Here is an 18,669-nt window from a genome sequence, read left to right on the forward strand (position 1 = left end):
ATTCATTTTGAAGGTGAAGGTGCTATTTGAAAAGCAAAAGTTACAAAGGCATTTTTATTGAAATGTGCACACACAGAGACATGAAAAGCACAGTCCAGGTACACTGAACATTCAGCAAGACATACAAATCTTGATGTCTTGATTTGTATATATTAATATATTAATGGTTTCAATTACCAGCATTGAAACAAGTATTCGGTATTAGTGCAAAAAAGGCAACTATACATAAAACCTGTAGTCGGTAGCCAGATGGCACTTTCAAACCAGGAGTTCAGCTTTTTGTCTTTGAAATATTAACACATCTGCAGCAGTATTCATGGGGAAGATGGCCTTTTCTTCCTAAATTACATTCAAGAAAACAAATATCAAAACCACATTAAATGTGTTTTGGTTTTAAAGCTCTTCAACTGAAAATGTATCAAAATAGTCCAAAAAACTTAATGTTGCAAGATGCGCTTTGGTGTAACATGAACTGCCTGGGAGATTTGCTATGGTACACTTAAAGGTTCGGTCTCACCTCGTGATGATTGGTTGGTGCCATTTGTTTTGAAGGTATATTGAGCTACCCTTGCATTCTCCAGTTTTAATTTCAGTTCTAAGGATTTTTCAAAGAAGTTGACAAGTGACTGTTCAGTTAATAGTGAAGCCAAGATGTGTTCAAATGAAACAATCCAATCCCCATCAGTTATTGGTAAAGATTCTGCATTCTTTGGGGTCTTCACAGTGTCAGTAAAAACCACATCTTGATCAGAGGTAGATGCCTCAGTCTGGAAGTCCTCAGTAAAGTCATCTGAGCCTGAACTGCTGCTTCTCTGACCCACTTCTCCAATCTGGAGTAACAAAGTAGTCACTGTGGCAATGGCTTGATACAACTCGTTCTCCTCTGGGTCTTCATGAAACATGCTGTACAAGGTCTTGCAGAATTGGATGAACTCTCGCTGAAAAACATGACATGCATTTTGTTGTTGTTGCCTAAAGCCTTAAAAATGGAAAGACTAATAGATAATTCCTTTCCCTTGCAGGCAGGCAGATATGAGTTAACATGCACATTTATAATCCTCAAAGCAATTACACAAACTTTTGCTTATATGGTTCACGAACAGGCAGTTTAACTGTTAATCAGTCACCTAGCAGTTTGTTGGGAACCAAGGTGGACCAAGTACTAGAATGTCACTTCCTCAGAAATCCCTGTTTAATGTTTCTGGGAGTAACTGTTGAAACAGGCACACAGTGGTAACTCCCAGAGTAAACTCAATTGCTGATGCTATGCAGAGTGTTCGAAGATACATGGCAAACACAATGACTGGCACTTTTCAGGAATTCTCACAAGTCTACCTAAGACAGGTGGCAACCATTTTGTGTGGGGTTCCGTTCCTGGCGTGCCTTGCTCCCATTCTGCCCTATTCTAGGTCCAAAAGGACATGCGTATCAATTGGACATACCTAAAATAGTAAGGCAACAGAAGTTACTTAATTTATCCACTGCCCCCAAAAGATACTTCATTAGCCCACTTCATATGTTAAAGTGAAGGAGGGCTATACATCTGGGGGGGCCCTGACATTGAGTACCTCCCCAAATTGAACATGGGACAGTCAAAGAAGGGAAGCCTAGATGCGTAAGGTTTCTGTGGAATCAAATTGGACTGCACTAGGACCAGAGTGTGCAAGCCTCCAAGGAAAGGCTTCTCTTCAGACATCCATTCTCTCTTTATGTTGGGTCAGGGAGTGGCCTGCATTGCTGCAAGTGGTTCCAGTTTTGATATGGTGACATCTACCGTATTTCTCGCTCTATAGGACGCACCTTGTTTTAGAGGGGGGGAGAACAAGAAAAAAAATTCTCCCCCTCTCTGCCCAGCGCCCCTTCAGCGAAGCGGCAGGAGGCACTGTGCAGAGAGGGGGAGGATTCCCCCCTTGTTTTCCCCCTCTAAAACAAGATGCCGTTCAAGGTGCGTTCAGCTGCCTTCAGGTGGCTACCTTGGAAGCCTGGAGAGCAAGAGGGGTCGGTGCGCACCGACCCCTCTCACTCTCCAGGCTTCAGGTTCCTTTCGACCTGCCCTTTGGGGCTGGCGGGGGGGAAGCTTGTGGGGCTGTGCTCCCTGAGCTTGTGGGGCTGGCGGTGAGGGGAAGCGCTGCTTCCCCCCCCCCCCACCAGCCCCAAAGAGTAGGTCGAGCAGCAGCGGAAAGGCGCGCAGCCTTCCCATTGCTCCGTGAGCTTCTCAGGGCTGCCAGGAAAGCCCAGGGCTATGGCTTCTTTAGCCCCGCGACCCTCTCCCGGGTGGTGAGGTGGCGCACGGCTATGGCAATGCCCCCACCTCCTGCAAAAGCCCACAGGAGCCGCGCACCCTTTAAGGAGTGCACGGCTCCTGTGGGCTTTTCTATGAGGAGGGAGAAGGGACTGACTGGCCGCGTCAGTCCCTTGTCCCTCCTGGGGAAAAGCCCACAAGAGCCGCACGGAGCTTGTGTGCGGCTTTTGGGGGCTTTTCTTGCCTGCCTCCCCCCAGCATTCGTTCCATAGGACGCACACACATTCCCCCTTCATTTTTGGAGGGGGAAAAGCGTGTCCTATAGAGCGAAAAATAGTTTTAACTGTCTCCACACACCCCACCACTGCCAGATGTTTGTCAACAGGTTTCCCATCCCTGAACATACATTTTGTCCAAATAAGCCAACTTCCCTTGAGCGTTGAGCATTTTCATGAGTATAATGATAGGCGACCAAATGCAGAAGTAGCTTAGGCAGACCAATAGATGCTTACATTGTCAAAACTCTGAGAATGCATCTTAACATCTCATCATGTCTTACCTGGCACATTTTTGGTAGCTCTTTTTCAGCCTTGGCATCTTTTTCTTTGGCTAAGTCCTTCAGCATCTGCTTCAATTGTTTCTGATAATCTATGGTGTCACCTGGAGAGCAGGATATAAATGACATTACAATTCATTTCAACAAAGGAGGAAGGAAAATGTAAATAAAATGAATTTAGGGAGCTCTGGTGAATCGGACCAAAGTCTAGTCTAACATCCTGTTTCCTACAGTGGCCAGACAGATTCCTCTTGTGAAGCTCAAATACAGGACGTGAGGGAAATGGGTTCTCCAGGAACATGCTCAGTGGCTTACTGCCTCTGAACCTGCAGATATCATGTGTAGGATATAGCCATCCATCACTGACCGTTTGCTTTTGTTTTAAGCCCTTTTATAAACCATCCAAGGTGGTCATTAACACAGGCAATGAATTTCATATGCTAAGTTGGGGCAGGGTAGGGGGAAGCAGATACCCATTTGCAAACCAGATCACTTACCATTTGATTTTCCAATTACTAGCGGCCTTGAAGTTGACAACAAAGGATTCTTCAGTGGTGATTGGCTGTCCCTGTCTTTTTCTGTGAGGGCTACAAAAAAGACCATTGATGATCACAAAATGTTTATTTCGGGCGTAACAGTTCCTTGTGGGTTCCTACATTTCCCCTTGTTTTCACTTGTGGCCCCTAGGGCTGAGGGAGAGGCTCAAAAGCCTCACTTCATACATTTTGGACCCACCATGAACAGCCTGTTACAGGAGGAATGTTACTGGTTCATATAAAGGGAGGGCAAGTGGTGCTGCAGGAAGAAACTGCAGGATATCTAAGCTGAGTCACTACGTATACAACTGCACTTTAAACACACTGGCTTTCCATAATTTAACAAAAATAGGATGATGCAAGCAGTACGAAAAGGGAGGGGGATCCTGTAAGATTCTTACCAGGAGGAATGTGCAGCTTGTACAACAGTTTTATCTTTTCATTCATTTCTCCATTGTACATAATATCTGTGTGAGGAAGAAAGTGTATCAGAGGCTTGACCTTCACACTTGAAGTACGAAGGAATAAAACTCTTTATGTGAGAAACCATCATAGTATCCGCAGACAATTTTGTTTAGAACTTAATCTACGCACTTGATCCTTGTGTAAATATCAAAAGTCATATAACTGAACTGTGGGCTGGAAGGCACTTGATTAAGAATGCCTATTGTCCCCAGTTTGCATCTCAAAAGCCTCCTGAGACTTTCAGATAGAAATAAGGCCTTGTGCTGAAAAACAAAACACTTGCTGTTTTTAAAGACCAATCTAAGCCACCTGTAAGGGAAGCTACTTCCTATCCTTTGGCCAGGCTAAGATTTTAGTGGTTCCACAAGCACTAAGGGATTCAAAAAGAGGACGGTTAAATTAATGTAAGACTTGTGGAAAAGCATATTTGAAGCTTCCACTGTTTCTTTGTGCACAACAGCATAAAATCTCGGGACCCATTGCAAGGGTGTCACAAACAGTTTTGTGACCTGGAAGAATCCTAAAAAGAGACAAATTACCAGGAACACGCACACCACATGACATTCTGTCATCCTGACTGGTGTATTTCTGCACACCCTCTTATGATAAGTTCCCAATGGCAGTTGCATCTTTAGAGATGTATTTACCTAAACAGCCAGCGAAAGCTTTGAATTCAATGAGATGGTCCATGTTTTCATCCAAAAGCCGGAATGTCCTTTCTGCTAGAACTTCAGTATGTTCACCACATGTCCAGGGTGAAACTAGTTTATACAGGTTAGTGAACTGCCGAGAGTCAATTCTGTATTGCTCTGCATAAGGTCTGCTTGGATTGTGGCGCTGAATTACAACTGCACTATTCCATTCCCAGTAGCAGCTTATTAGATGTTCTTTCTAAGGAGAATTTTTTAAAAAGAATGAAACATTAGAGGGGGAAAGACCCAGATACAATTACAAAACCTAGACGTAAAAAAAACCTGCAGGCGCTCCTGAATTTGGCTCTTGCCTTTGCACAGTAACTACATTCCAGTATGTTTTCTACATGCACCCCTCGCAATCCAGCCAAGTATGAGGCATTTTCACCACCCTAGAACACATTCCATCCACACAAAAGCAGCTATGAAGGGGGCAGAGCAGGCTATGGCCTGCTGAAAGTTGCTAAAGCTGGGCAGAGGAGGGCTGCATATGGCACTCTGGGCCTGTGTTCTCCATCCAACTTACCCTATACCTTTTTTAAAAAAAAAGACATTGACAGGGAAAAGGAGCAGTTTCAAAGGCTCCTTTAGAACAGGAGAAGGGAATCTGACCCACCAGCTGTTGTTGAACTATCATCCCTGACAATTGACCATGGGAGTTTGGGGTCCAACAACATCTGAAGACATGCAGGTTATACACACACACACACACACACACACACACACACACTTTTTACATCCTTGAAAAAGCTACCAAGGATGAAAAGGAAATAGCAAAACTAATAGTATGCAAGACAGAATTGTCTGGTTAATTTCTAAGATATCTATCCATAAGCTTAGATACAGACCTATAGATAGACCTGAGTATGGCTAACACAAGATATAACCATACAATATTCTTTTCTGGGATTACATGCATTTTTTTTCAGTGTTCTGCATACCTTAAACAAGCCATACAGTTCTTCCAAGTCTTCTGGAGCGATGGAGACATCCGGGATGACAACTCTAAGCTTAAGAGAAAACAGGAGTGAGCCTAGTAGCAACCTGGCATAGCTGCTGGCATTATCACTTCTCACAGCAACTAAAGGTAAAGGTAAAGGTACCCCTGCCTGTACGGGCCAGTCATGTCCGACTCTAGGGTTGTGCGCCCATCTCACTTAAGAGGCTGGGGGCCAGCGCTGTCCGGAGACACTTCCGGGTCACGTGGCCAGCGTGACGAAGCTGCTCTGGCGGGCCAGCACCAGCGCAGCACACGGAAACGCCGTTTACCTTCCCGTTATAAAGCGGTACCTATTTATCTACTTGCACTTAGGGGTGCTTATTTATCTACTTGCACTTAGGGGTGCTTTCGAACTGCTAGGTGGGCAGGAGCTGGGACCGAAAGACGGGAGCTCACCCCGCCGCGGGGATTCGAACCGCCGACCATGCGATCGGCAAGCCCTAAGCACTGAGGTTTTACCCAACTTAGTATAGTTAAAATCTGGAATGATTAGGTATTCCACCTTTCTTGTGTGTTACCTTCTTGTCTTGTTTTAGAATTGTAATCTGACACCTGTTTTATCAAGTCATCTCCTGTCTATCTCTTGCCCACCCAACACTAAGTATCAACAACTTTCTCCTACACGGCAGAAAAACAGGGAATGAGAGATAATCTATTGCTGTCCTCCAGTGCCAAGATCCCTAGCCCTTTCAGTTTACAGCAAGGTGTCTGCCGCTTGCTGGACTAATTTGCCCACAACCAGAGCTACCATGTTCACCTGCCAAGATTTTGTCCCCTTGCCCTATTTGTGAGGCAGAGAAGCACTTTCCCATTTGGACAAGAAACAGAAATAACAAATTACAAGTGGCTTAACTCCTCTCCTTCCGCAGCTTTAAAGCAGAGACATTTCATATGGATTGTGCCATTCACAATACTGAACAGCTCTGTGTCACATTTTGCTCCTTTTAAAAATCAAAATTAATCGTTAGGTAGAATTTCATATGTTTCAATCTATGAGCACTGTAGAAAACCCTGCTTATGGCATGTGCCTAGCACAATTTTAAAATAAATGAAACATTCTAACTTTTGAGCATTCTCACCACGTTTTGTTTAGTGGTTTCTTCGTGGCTTTGCAGAACACGGATCCTGTGTTTGTAGCGCATGTGCTCAATCCGCTCCACAGAATGGTCTCCAAATTTCTAAAATACAAGAATCAATTTTTGCTTCAGCCTGCATCTCAGTGTACATTTTAAAATATATAATATGTTTAAACCAGAACATGTACCATATTCACCATAGTTGTGCTATCTGTATTTTGACTCAAGTTAACATAAAACTGATATTTAAACACTCAGTGAGTTTCCAACCAGAACTTCCAACTACCATTTCACTGTTACCTCATAAGAATCCCGAATTAGGTCTGCTATTTCTGTTGTAGGACAGGGCTCTATATCATCACTGAAAAAGGCATGCTGGTTGCCAATCAGAGGCAAAGGGCTTTCCTCATTCTTAACATGATCTAAGAACCTGAAATAAATAAAGAAATAACATTTAAATCCACTTTTTGTTAATGCACTTTATTACACTCAGTGTAAAGCAGTCCTAGATTTCACTTCTCATTTTTTAAATAAGCACCTTATTGAACCAGATCAGGCTTGTTCTCTGCCTAGAAGCTGTTCCCAGGTGATCATATTCCTTGATGAAGCCAGGAACTGCAATTTTTTTGCTTTAGGGAAGAAATTAAAAGTAGCAACGACTTATCAAGTTTCTGGAATATGTGGTTCTTTTCTTTGAAAACAGCTACTAAAAAGCATAGTAGGGTGGCAAGCGTTGCCATTAAATGTTCAGAACAAGTTTCTCTGTATCGTTTTATTACTGTTAAATAAACAATTTTTTTTTTTGAATCAGCAGTGTTAGCGTTGCAGCACTGAAACATAGTAGTCAGAACAATACCTGCTCAGAATCATCAAGGCATGTCCATCATCTTTGCTGTTGCACAGTTCTACAGCATTGGCTTCAAGGATAGCCAAGCCAAACTGGAAAATGGCTTTGATCCCATCAAAGAAGAAACAGTCGACAACATTAACAGCACTTTCTAGGGGCATGATACTGAGAAAGAGAGTGAGGAACCACGACAGGGAAACGGAAGCCAGTGTGGAAAGGTCTTTCATATGTTCAGCCAGTTCTGGCAGCCGCTCCTTGATTAGCTCTTCGAATATAGACTGATCTACCTGAGCACCTGGAAATCACAGCAGATAACGTTAGCCAAGGTTGAAATAAATAATTCCTTTAGCTTTATAATTTAATACAATTATTTTATGGATTCAAGCCTCATTCCTCCTCTTAACAGATTACAATACTGAGTTATAGAATGGTTTCAAAGCTTTTTAAAAGGGGGGTGGGGAAAGCATCTGCAACACCCTTTGGGGAGCATCTATGAAATAATAATAATATGGCAGAACTTAACACTTCAATATAAAAAGTGCAATAAAACGTAAGTACTATCTGAAATGACTGTCAAAAGAAAGTGGCAACGGGATTGATGCAATAAAAACAGAGCACAGTATTTCCCTCCTCTACACATACAATACGCAACCTAATCTCAACTATGAAAAATAAACCATGGAGCCATTTTTATAGTGCCCAATACAAAGAATCCAATGCCCATATAAAAACTTCAAGAGAAGAAAGGGTTTAATATAGAACAGAGTTTATGTCACCAAATTCAGTTAATAGAAAATCTACAGGAGGGGTTGGGAACCTGTCCAGTTTTTGTTGCTGGACAAAAACTCCAATTATCCCTGAGCACTGGCTATGGGGACTGGAGTCCAACAACATCTAGAGAACCAACGTTTCCCAAGCCCTGATATACAGTGTGTTGACTGTTTTATTTCCCTGGGAATCAGTAAAGAGAGTAAGAAGCGAACAGGAGACTCTCACCTATCACCCTGTGATTAAAGTAATCTGGAAGCATCCTCTCGCACACAGCAACGAGCAACCAAAATGCTTCTTCCTCTTTGGCATACAGCAACAAAACAGAGGCTAAGATATTCATGGACTGTTAGAAAGTCAAAGAAGACAATTTTAGTTGCCGCGACACCTTTTAAAAACATGTAATGAGAGCTTTAAAAAAATAAAATCATTAGAACTGAGGTTAAATAACCCACGTAAAGGTTATGTACAGACATTTCCCCATCAAATTTGAAACCATACTGGACCCTGGTTAGCTTTGAAAAGGTGCTAGCAGTTTTATTGCTGCACCACTAGGAGGACAAAACTTATGGATATAGCTTTCAACCTACATAGCGAGGGACTTCTGTTAATTTAGTGTTTGTATAACAATGTAGGAGTAATGAAATAGACAACAAAAGCTTGCACCAGAATTGAGTTCTCACTCTTTCACTATAAGCTTCTGAAAGTGACAAAAATATGGTGTGGGTCTCCTCAACTGTAACCCAAGATAAAATATCTCCTCAAGGCGAGGGGTCTTAGAGTTCAGCAACAGCACAGCTGCTTTCTAGCATCTCCATTTAACTGATCTCAGGATACAGAGCTGAGAAAAACCTTTGCTCAAAGCCACCTACAAACAGAAAGAGCTCACAGAAGCTGAGAGGCATTTCACAGGTAGTCTCCCTAATGGCCACGTTGCTAATGAAGAGAAGAAATAAATGAAGCACAGCACAGTGGATCCATCTTAACTTGCACAGAGAGTAAGCTGTCCAATTACACTTCACATAGAAAGTGACACTGGGGAAACGGTGAGACAGAAGCTGTCGCCTTTTCTACTGACCACCCCCCTGCCTTAGTGCATCTCCCTTAACATGCTGAAGCCTGTGATTTTCGAAGGAGTTCATCTGCAAATTGGTGGCGTAACGGATCTTTCTTTACCTGGCAGTACCCAATTTTGGGGTTTCTGTGTGCGTAAGCTGTCAAAACTCTCCTCAATGCAGCTATGCCCGTTTCACTCTGGAAGGCAGGGTGCTCAGGTAACGAGCGATGCAAGTCACGTTCTATTTCCTCTGTTGCTATGCAACACATGCCCATGGACACCTCCACTAAGTTTTCATAGTAACCAGGGTGGGTATACAAATCTGTTGCAGCATCTGAAGAAGAGGAAAAGCAAGAACTGAAAATTAGTTATGAATCCAAATATAATCTTAAAACTATGTTATTTGTCAAAGGAACAACTATGTGAAACTAGATACTGAATATCAAACATATTCCTAAATCAAAATTACTCAGGAACACACAACTACATTTTTGTAATATGAAACACTGTGCAGAAGAAGGAATGTGAGTTTGAAAATACTTCAATAACCTAACTTGCTATATATGGTAAAACTTGCTAATTTACATAAATATGGGGCCAGCAGTATAAGATTCTCTGTCTTAAATCCCATTTCAAATAGAAGGGTTTAATCGTGCAAGTGTTGCATATCTGAATCACAAGCACTGTATCAGAGATTGTTATCTTATTCCAACAGTCCTGCTTTTAGCTTGTAGCAAAGGAAATGGCAGAGGAAGTTTTAAGCTTCTCATTTCAGTTTTTTGTGCCAAGTATAACATCTCAGCAATGTCTGCTGATATAAAGGCTATTATTTTGGTATAAAGACCTTTATTACTTACCATTTGTATGAAACAAATGGGTATAATTTAATTACCTATAGTCCTAAGTAGCTAGCAGCGAAACATTTCTCTCTCTATGGGCTGTACCCAAATCACCTGGTTCTTTTCCATTACTAGAAAATTAAATGGGGCCATAAATCTAGCCCATTTCCCTTTCTCACTTGCTTCTTTCCATGGTGAAATACAGTGGTACCTCGGGTTAAGTATTTAATTCGTTCCGGAGGTCCGTACTTAATCTGAAACTGTTCTTAACCTGAAGGACCACTTTAGCTAATGGGGCATCCTGCTGCTGCCGCGCCGCCAGAGCACAATTTCTGTTCTCATCCTGAAGCAAAGTTCTTAACCTGAAGCACTATTTCTGGGTTAGCGGAGTCTGTAACCTGAAGCGTATGTAACCTGAGGTACCACTGTACCTGGTCAGGTTTCTTGGAAAAGTCACACTGCAGAATTCTCACCTGAGAAAAAGAGCCACAGTTTGCCTCGTAAAGATTCTGGAATTCCCATAGCAACCAGTTTCCTGATTTTTTCTGTTCGGAACATACAGACAGTTCTGCCATACTCATCAAAGTGATCATTCCACAGGCTCTCTTTGATTTGCTCCCTAGACTGAAAGCCAAGAGAGGAATGTTAAATCCATCATATTTATACAAGCCATGATGCAATGGAATAGCCTCTCGTTCAGAGAAAGCTATTTGTTTGTAGTGATGGACAATGCAACAAAAAATACACTACAGAATGCTATTACAGTCCTGTATATTGGTCAATATTTATGCCGCTCCAAAGCAGCAGGAAGACAGCTGCAAATATGAATATTATCTGGAAAGCCTGCATGCGAGCCATTATCCAGTTATGCAACAGGGAAAGCAGAAAATTAGGAAATGTCTAATTTCCTTTAATACTTATATCCTCCTTTTTCCTTCTAGCAAGAAGTCTAGAACAGCTGGCAAAAAGTGCTAAATCATCAATTTTAAATATCAAAATTACAATCAATGTAGGAAAATCCTAGAATTGTAGAGTTGGAAGGAATCACAAGGGTCATCTAGTCCGACCCCCTGCAATGTGGGAATCTTTTGCCCACAATGGGGCTTGAACTTATGTCCCTGAGATTAAGAGTCTCATGCTCTACTGACTGAGCTATCATTCTAAACAATAAAAAACAGTTCAGTACAATAGCACAAGGAAAGTGAATATGCAGGTGCTCATGAAGTCCAACCACAACTGGAGGACCACAAGTTCTCCATCCCAGATTCACAATGACAAACTAACTTCTTCTTCTTCTTCTTCTTCTTCTTCTTCTTCTTCTTCTTATTATTATTATTATTATTATTATTATTATTATTATTATCAATAGCCAGGCAGGGGGCCTTCTCTGTAGTGGTGCCTGCCCTGTGGAACACCCTCCCATCAGATGTCAAGGAAATAAGCAACTATCTTTCTTTTAAAAGACATCTGAAGGCAGCCCTGTTTAGGGAAGTTTTTAATGTTTCATGCTATATTGTGTTTTTGATATTCAGTTGGGAGCCACCCAGAGTGGCTGGGGAAATCCAGCCAGATGGGTGGGGTATTATTATTATTATTATTATTATTATTATTATTATTATTATTCCGCCCTTCATCACAAGATTTCAGGGCAGTTCACAGGATACAAATACAAGGTAAAGCTGCTTTACTGAAGCACAAGTAAAACAAAAAACAATAACCACCCCTCCCACAAACACATTTTTTAAAATGCTGCAGAATATTACAAATACAAAATACAAGTTAACATATAACACTTAAGAACAATTTATATAAAACACAGTAGTAACATATCAATATTTAACTAACTAAACATCTCATGTAATCCAATAATAATTGTACAATTGTAGATATTGTTTTATTGCTTTTTAAGCTCACTGAGTCATTTGCATTATATCTTATTTTTATCTTATTATACACCACTTTAGCAGCTTTTGACTGTGAAACAGTTTATATGCAATCACAAACCATCATATGCAATTACGATGAAATGCACCAAAAGAAAAGTCAGAGCGTCACACAGTCTCTTGGGACTATTTCCTACATTACATTTTTAAGACGCTATAATGAGAAGCTTTTGTAACAACTCATTATCATATTCTCAACATAACCTGCATCTGTTTTGAGGAGGTATTAAATCATTGCTATGGCACAACTTGCAAAACCGTTTCTACAACTTCAATTTCAAAATGAAGAAATGGTCCTTGCTCAGATACAGACGGTATTTGCTCAAACCTATAGCATTTCCTATGTACTATAGGAAGTATATACTACATATGCTACAAACAATGGAATGGGCTAAGGAGAATAGATTGTAGAAGGAAAGGAAAAAAATCATTAATGTAAACAAAGGAAGGAAGGCCTCTGTCCTTTAGTTCAGACAGATGTTTCTCTCTCTATCTTTGAAGAATTTCAGAATGCCACCTCCCAAAAAAATCATTAACAACAACAATTAGATTTCTATACTGCCCTTCATCCAAGGATCACAATATGAACCCACAAAAATATAACATAGTAGCAAACAGAAGCAATAACCCACCCACCCCATTTAAAAGGATTGTTTAATTAGCCAAAGGCTTGGGGGAAGAGGTACGTTTTTGCCTGGTACCTAAATATATGTAATAGTAATAGCATGTCAGATGATGCAAGGAGAGACTGTGAACAAGCTTTTCAAAAGTCCCCAATAACTAAAATGGTGGTTTTACATACCATCCTAAAATCCAGACCATCTATTCCAGAAGGATGAAATGCTGAACTCAGGGCCTCTGCATTCAGCAGATGTCTACTGCTGCTGTCATTTTCACTCCCGTTATTGCTTTGTGAAGCTACTATCCCCAAGTTCCCAAGTTCATAATCGGCATGTGTTGAATGAGAATTTTGCTGCGCAAGTAAAGGGGGGGGGGGACAAACAGAATCCGTTAGAAAGCTTTATTGTGTAGATCCAATGACAACAACTAAACATCTACTAAACTTGTTTATCAACTGACTTTATTTTCTCTGCTTTGGAATAAGAAGCACCTGAAGCCAGCTGAAAGCACATTAATAAAAAATCCCATGAACTGCCTTTAATCCATACACAAAATCCATAGCAAGTAAAAGGAATTTAATCCTCTAGTAAACGCAAGCCTGTCATGCTATATATATTTCAACTATGCTCACTACACTTTTTTGCTCTTCTACACTATTTGGCAAATTAGAAATTAATTATGTAGATGATGAAAATATAAACTAAGGAGTGTTACAGCTTTAAATTTACACAGCACTATAGTGAGTAAGTGCACACACAGAACTAAGCAGATGTCATGAGCTCAACCACCAACTCTTCTTCCCTATATCTTCAAAATATATCATCCTCTTTCCTCTAGCTAGAAGTGGGTTACAAATCGGGGTGATCCTCCAGCTTTTTCCCTACGAGACCTGCCTTTCTTATCTCTGAAGCCACATCGGGAAAGGGAGCATGTTTAAACTTTTTTTTGTTACATCTTATCTTTTAAAAAATTAACCCATTTATAATACCAGTAAGCCTTTCTTCTAGTTTAAAAGGTACTAGGCAAAATATACTGAGCATACAGCTGGAACAGGTTAGACATTTAATACCGTCTCTTTGCTTTTCAAATTTCTACGGAGCGATGCGTTGCTAGCCTTCACTTTCTTTAATCTTAGAAGCAGATTCTCCACCAGGGTATCTCTGTCCTTCAGCTCAATGAACTGGAAGGCTGTCTTGCTTTTTATGCTAATAATGATGGGATTGGGAAGAAGGCTAGTGTCCTCCATCTTCTCAATACTAGCCACCTGTTAAAAAAAATGAACACAATATATATATTCACATCAGAGATCTGCCCCAATGCCAATAAAATTGAAAACCTAGTATAAGGTACAGAAAAAAACAGCAAATAAGTCTGTGCTCTTTGTTAATGGGTCAGGGAATGTAGGGGTGGAAACAAGAAAAACCTGTCTAAGGTAACTATTTTTTTATTTTGAAAATCCTGTGCTGTACATTCTTCCCATGTCAAGAACCCCTCTAACTCAATATGCTTTTTATTTTTGAAGTAAACCAGAGAGGATCTGGTTGCCTTTGACATCACCAGTGTGAGAGTCAGTGTGGCGTAGTGGCTAGAGTTACCAGACCTAGGCCACAGGAGACCAGAGTTTGAATCCTCACTCAGTCATGAGGTTCACTGGGTCAACCTTGGGCCAGTCACAGTTGCTCAACCTCACAGGGTTGTTGTGAGGATAAAATGGAGAGTGGGGGGAAGTTGTATACACCACCTTGGGCTCTTTGGATAAAAGGTGGGATATAAATAGAATAAACAAATAATGTACAAACTTGAATGTCTATGCTTATCTTCAGGTAGTTTGTGATAAACTTTATGATGGGCAACACCAAGGTCTGCATCCAAAGGACCATCATACTGGTTCCATTGCCCAAGAGATCTTTAGACATAACAGCAAACCCTTTTTTAAAAACCCAGAAAAGTATGACAAATAATTTGATTCTGCACGAAGGCCTGCCTCTCAAAGGACGAAAGAACCCACTTGCCTAAGTACTCAGGAGTGCCTGAAGTAGCTCTTTATGTGTGTCTGGATCTAAGCAAGATCGCTTACCAGACTCCAAAGGTGCAAACCAGAAGAACTCCCTACCTTCATCCCCGCAAGCAGATTTTAGAAATCCCACTTCAACACATAAGCATGCATGGAAAGGGTAGGGAAAATTCAGTGTGAGCATAGCAGACTGGCTAAAGATTGTTAGCGTGTAACTGGTTTGAATTAAGAATTTCTACAGTGTTTTCACATTAGCTGGTGGCAAAGTTTGTTGTGAACACATTTTATAGAGCTGCACATCCATGATTAATATTGCTCAGTGGAGAGAAGCCAATTACTTTTTAATTGGCAACCCTGGACTGACTATTCAGTACCACATAACTGTTCAACATTACCTGAGGCATATGTGCAATGAGTTGTTAAACAGCTTAGGATAAACAAATAGATAGAACTGTTCTCACATTTAAGTATCTTTTTAAGCAGAAAGGTGGTTCCTTATAAGAATTATGGATTTTAAAAGTGACAAAAGACTAACCTCTACAAGTGGAATTAGAACATTACAGCAGCCATCTTCTTTGCTAGCAAAACAGATATAGCTATCTGAGGCAAACATCCTTCCAACTGTGTGACAGCGGCTAAAGGGAGTCCACAGGGAACAATCTGCAACTTCGTGCAGCTTTTCCTTCTTTGGTAACCGGAAGAAAGCTCTGAAGTACTCATTCCGTGCTCTGAACTCAAGATCTCTTTTGAAAGAAGCAACAGAACAAAAGGTTTTTCAAAGGCTGAAACTTAAAGCAACTTGATTTGCTTTCTTATTTAACAAAACTGCAGCAGGCCAATTCACATGTCATGGTAAGCCATAGGCTCAACAACAGATTCCTTACCATGAGCAAGAAAGCATGCCGATAACCAAGGCTCGAATCTCATTCCCCCACCCTTCTCCCCACGATGTACCCAGAAGAAGCAAACCAGAGGCTTAATATTACATATGAACCAGGACTCATGGTATGTTCCTACCAAAGAATGAATCTTTGCTTCCTTTTGTGGTAGTTTGGCAAGTGATAAACCACGAGCGCTGGTTGGCATTTAGCACCACCCTAGTGTTCTGGGAGGAGAGGTGCAGCACAATTTGAGCAGCATGTATTAGCACACTTGCTCATTCACGGCAAGCTGTTGTTTGTTGAGTCTTATGTCCTGAGTAGAAGCAGTTTTTTAAAAATCGTTTCCATTAAGCTTCAGCTTCAACAGGCTAATGGCATTTTGTCTGCCTTTGGAAGATTCTCACTGGCATATTTACTGCAGTGGCAAATGAGATCCATTTCTATTAGCCAGGATTTGAATAACCTCAGGTTGTATTCAACGATGCAAGTGGGGCGTTCCACTCACGAAACTAGAGTTCACCTCCTCTCCCCATGCACCTGCAAAATCTGCCTCAAGGATTCCCATGTGATTAAGCAGGCACATATGTGTATGCACACAAACCCCTTACCCTATATAAGCAACACAAGTATGGTATGGGTGCCTATGAATATACCAGTTTATCACTTAAGTTCTACAGTTCTCTTCATAGCACATTATTTTTTTCCTCAAAACAGTTTGCTATAAGGAAGAAATAGTTTCCCTCTCTGTTTCAGTAAAAGAATGCAAAGTGTGGGCTAAAGAATCTAAGGAGTGCCTTCTGGCATCTGTGCTTCATTTGACAACAGAAATCCATCAACTCCCCCTGCTCAAGTAGTTTTAAGAATTTAGAATGCCTTTTTCATTTGTGACAGCAGCTTAATAAAACAGCTTGGTGGGCCATTTTGCTTAGTACAGAGGACAGTTTTGCAACCATTTCAAAATCCAGAACAGATAGGGTTGCCATATTTTAAACAGTGAAAATCCACAGATTGATTGATTGATTTGCCAAAGTTGTTTAGTTTTGGGGGCAAAAGCAAAAAAAAATATGCTGTTTTTGAGCTACCTTTATGGAAAAACGGCAAAAATGGCACTGCCGACATGGGCTGTCGTATGTCCGCATTTTCCCGGACATTTCCCCAATTTCTGCCTGGACACTGCTGCCAACTGCTGTCTTCCAGATATGTCTGGGAAAATTTGGATGTATGGCAACCCTAGAACAGACTAGCTGGGCTTCTGAAGCAAGTCAGAAAGTTTTTATTTTGTTTAAAGACAAACAACAGAAAACTGTACTCAAAGGAAGAAAAGATTGTGTTTACAGTCAAAGTTTCCTCACAAGAAAAAAAAAATCACCTGACAAAGTCAACTAACAATCTGCTAGTATGACTAAGTGTTGCATTGGCTCAGCACAAAAATATTTTTCCATTCTGACCAAAACAGAGTTGAATCAGTGACAACATCTCCAGTTCGTTTTGTAGAAGCCTCTTTGCCAGTATCTATATGAAGGGTGGGTGAACTACTCTCCCACGAAAATAGTTTCTAAAATGCTTGTTCTTGGAAAGACAACAGATATCACAGTATACTTTGTACAATCACTGTATATATTTAGCTTTAAATATGTGTATAAAATACACCTATATAGTACTTTTTAAATTTAGGGCTTTTTAGCAGAGTTGAGCTGTTAGATGCCACTCGTGCTCAGTGTAAATGAAGAGATTTTGTTACACTTCATAGGAGAGTTGAGATGACTTCCCATTTTTAAAATTCTATTTCGTGCATTGAAATACAGCATTAGCAGTATGCATTGAACAAGGGGGAAATACAGAGAATAGTTGACTAAAACATTTAATATCACTGACTGCTGAGTTTCTAAAGTGTAGCACAAACTAAAGTGCAGTACAACACAAACTAGAGCCTTGCACTGGGGTGGCATTTCCAAAGGGCTCTCAGTATTTCAGAAACACATGGGCCCTACATCTGTTGGGAGGGCCATCCCTCCATTTGCGCTGAGCTGCATAGGTGTGCATAGCACTTCTGAAGTGCAGCATGTCTGCAGCAATTATCTCTCTCCTTGCTCTTCAAGTCAAACTTGATGGTGATGGAACTTGCAGTGCGCCATGGAATGAAGTGTAAGGGGCTTTGGTGGGAAGGGGAAATCAGCAAAAATCAGAGACTTCTTATTGCATAAGTGGAAGTGCCTTCCACTCACACAAGGAGTGAACATCTCTGTATTTAAGGCATTGCTTTTAAAAAGACTTCATGTGGTTCAGTATGAGAGAGACCTGCTCTGTTATAAGGAATGTGCTTATTTTTGTACTCTTTGAAAAAGCTGCAGCAGCTGGAAATGTGTTGGGCCGACAGAATGAAGTAATCCTTTATAGCAACTTTACTTAATTCCATAATTCTTCGTCCACTCTGTAAACCTTTGCTTGAAATTTCCTTCTAAGCAAGAAATCAATTTGAAAGCTTTAAGTGTGGTCCCACACAATAGCTATAAAGAAAGAAAATGTGTTGGACTGCAAAGAGCAAACAAAACAGAATAATAATCCTCAGTACCGAAATGTTTAAGAACCACAGGTATGTGACATAAATAGCGTAACATATAAAGAATTCTGAAGTTTAAGATGGCATTTTAATACTATATAAACAAAGAAATTCATGCTGCAGATTTGCAAAACAATTCTAACTTATTCTGAACACAGAATTTCAAGGGGGAAAGGTAGACTTTGGAGAAAGTCCAGCTGTGCCCCCAAACTGCTGCTTTTAATACATGATTTCTTAGAGTGTGGTTGCCTACTGCACTAATTATACATACTAAGAAAATCCAGGCAAGATTATAAGAAAGCAGCTGCTCAATCATGCAATTCAAACCAGAAAATGTTCATTATAAGTTGCAATATCACATAATGTAGCAAAATAAAATGCACAAGCAATATCACATATGTAGCAAATATAATACACAACGTTTTTGTGCTTTCCACATTCTGGGCAAACAGTCACACAGAGTCCATTAATAAGAGGACGTTTTAAAAGACTCATATTAAGAAGATCTTATGTCTGGGTAACGTTAAAAGCATTTCGGGGCATTTAAAATAAAGAGCTTTTGTGGTTATGTA

At 40.6% G+C, this 18,669-nt stretch overlaps 1 protein-coding gene across 2 annotated transcripts in view; it reads right to left on the reverse strand.

Moving 5' to 3' along the window:
• Positions 1-36: 36 nt before the first annotated feature.
• Positions 37-18,669, reverse strand: part of TBC1D8 (TBC1 domain family member 8) — a 47,432-nt gene continuing 28,799 nt past the window's right edge. For both annotated transcript variants that reach the window (XM_053384186.1, XM_053384187.1), the window contains exons 6-20: positions 15,192-15,399; positions 13,712-13,906; positions 12,824-12,994; positions 10,552-10,702; positions 9,359-9,573; positions 8,411-8,528; positions 7,424-7,709; positions 6,868-6,997; positions 6,571-6,669; positions 5,433-5,501; positions 4,447-4,690; positions 3,736-3,801; positions 3,296-3,385; positions 2,802-2,902; positions 37-938 (exon numbers count right to left, since the gene is read on the reverse strand). In XM_053384186.1, the coding sequence (XP_053240161.1) occupies positions 489-938; positions 2,802-2,902; positions 3,296-3,385; positions 3,736-3,801; positions 4,447-4,690; positions 5,433-5,501; positions 6,571-6,669; positions 6,868-6,997; positions 7,424-7,709; positions 8,411-8,528; positions 9,359-9,573; positions 10,552-10,702; positions 12,824-12,994; positions 13,712-13,906; positions 15,192-15,399 (2,593 nt within the window). In that variant the 3' untranslated portion in view covers positions 37-488. The remainder of the gene's footprint in view (positions 939-2,801; positions 2,903-3,295; positions 3,386-3,735; positions 3,802-4,446; positions 4,691-5,432; positions 5,502-6,570; positions 6,670-6,867; positions 6,998-7,423; positions 7,710-8,410; positions 8,529-9,358; positions 9,574-10,551; positions 10,703-12,823; positions 12,995-13,711; positions 13,907-15,191; positions 15,400-18,669) is intronic.

The sequence above is a fragment of the Podarcis raffonei genome, chromosome 4 (assembly GCF_027172205.1).
Source record: "Podarcis raffonei isolate rPodRaf1 chromosome 4, rPodRaf1.pri, whole genome shotgun sequence".
In the NCBI taxonomy this organism is placed as follows: domain Eukaryota; kingdom Metazoa; phylum Chordata; class Lepidosauria; order Squamata; family Lacertidae; genus Podarcis; species Podarcis raffonei.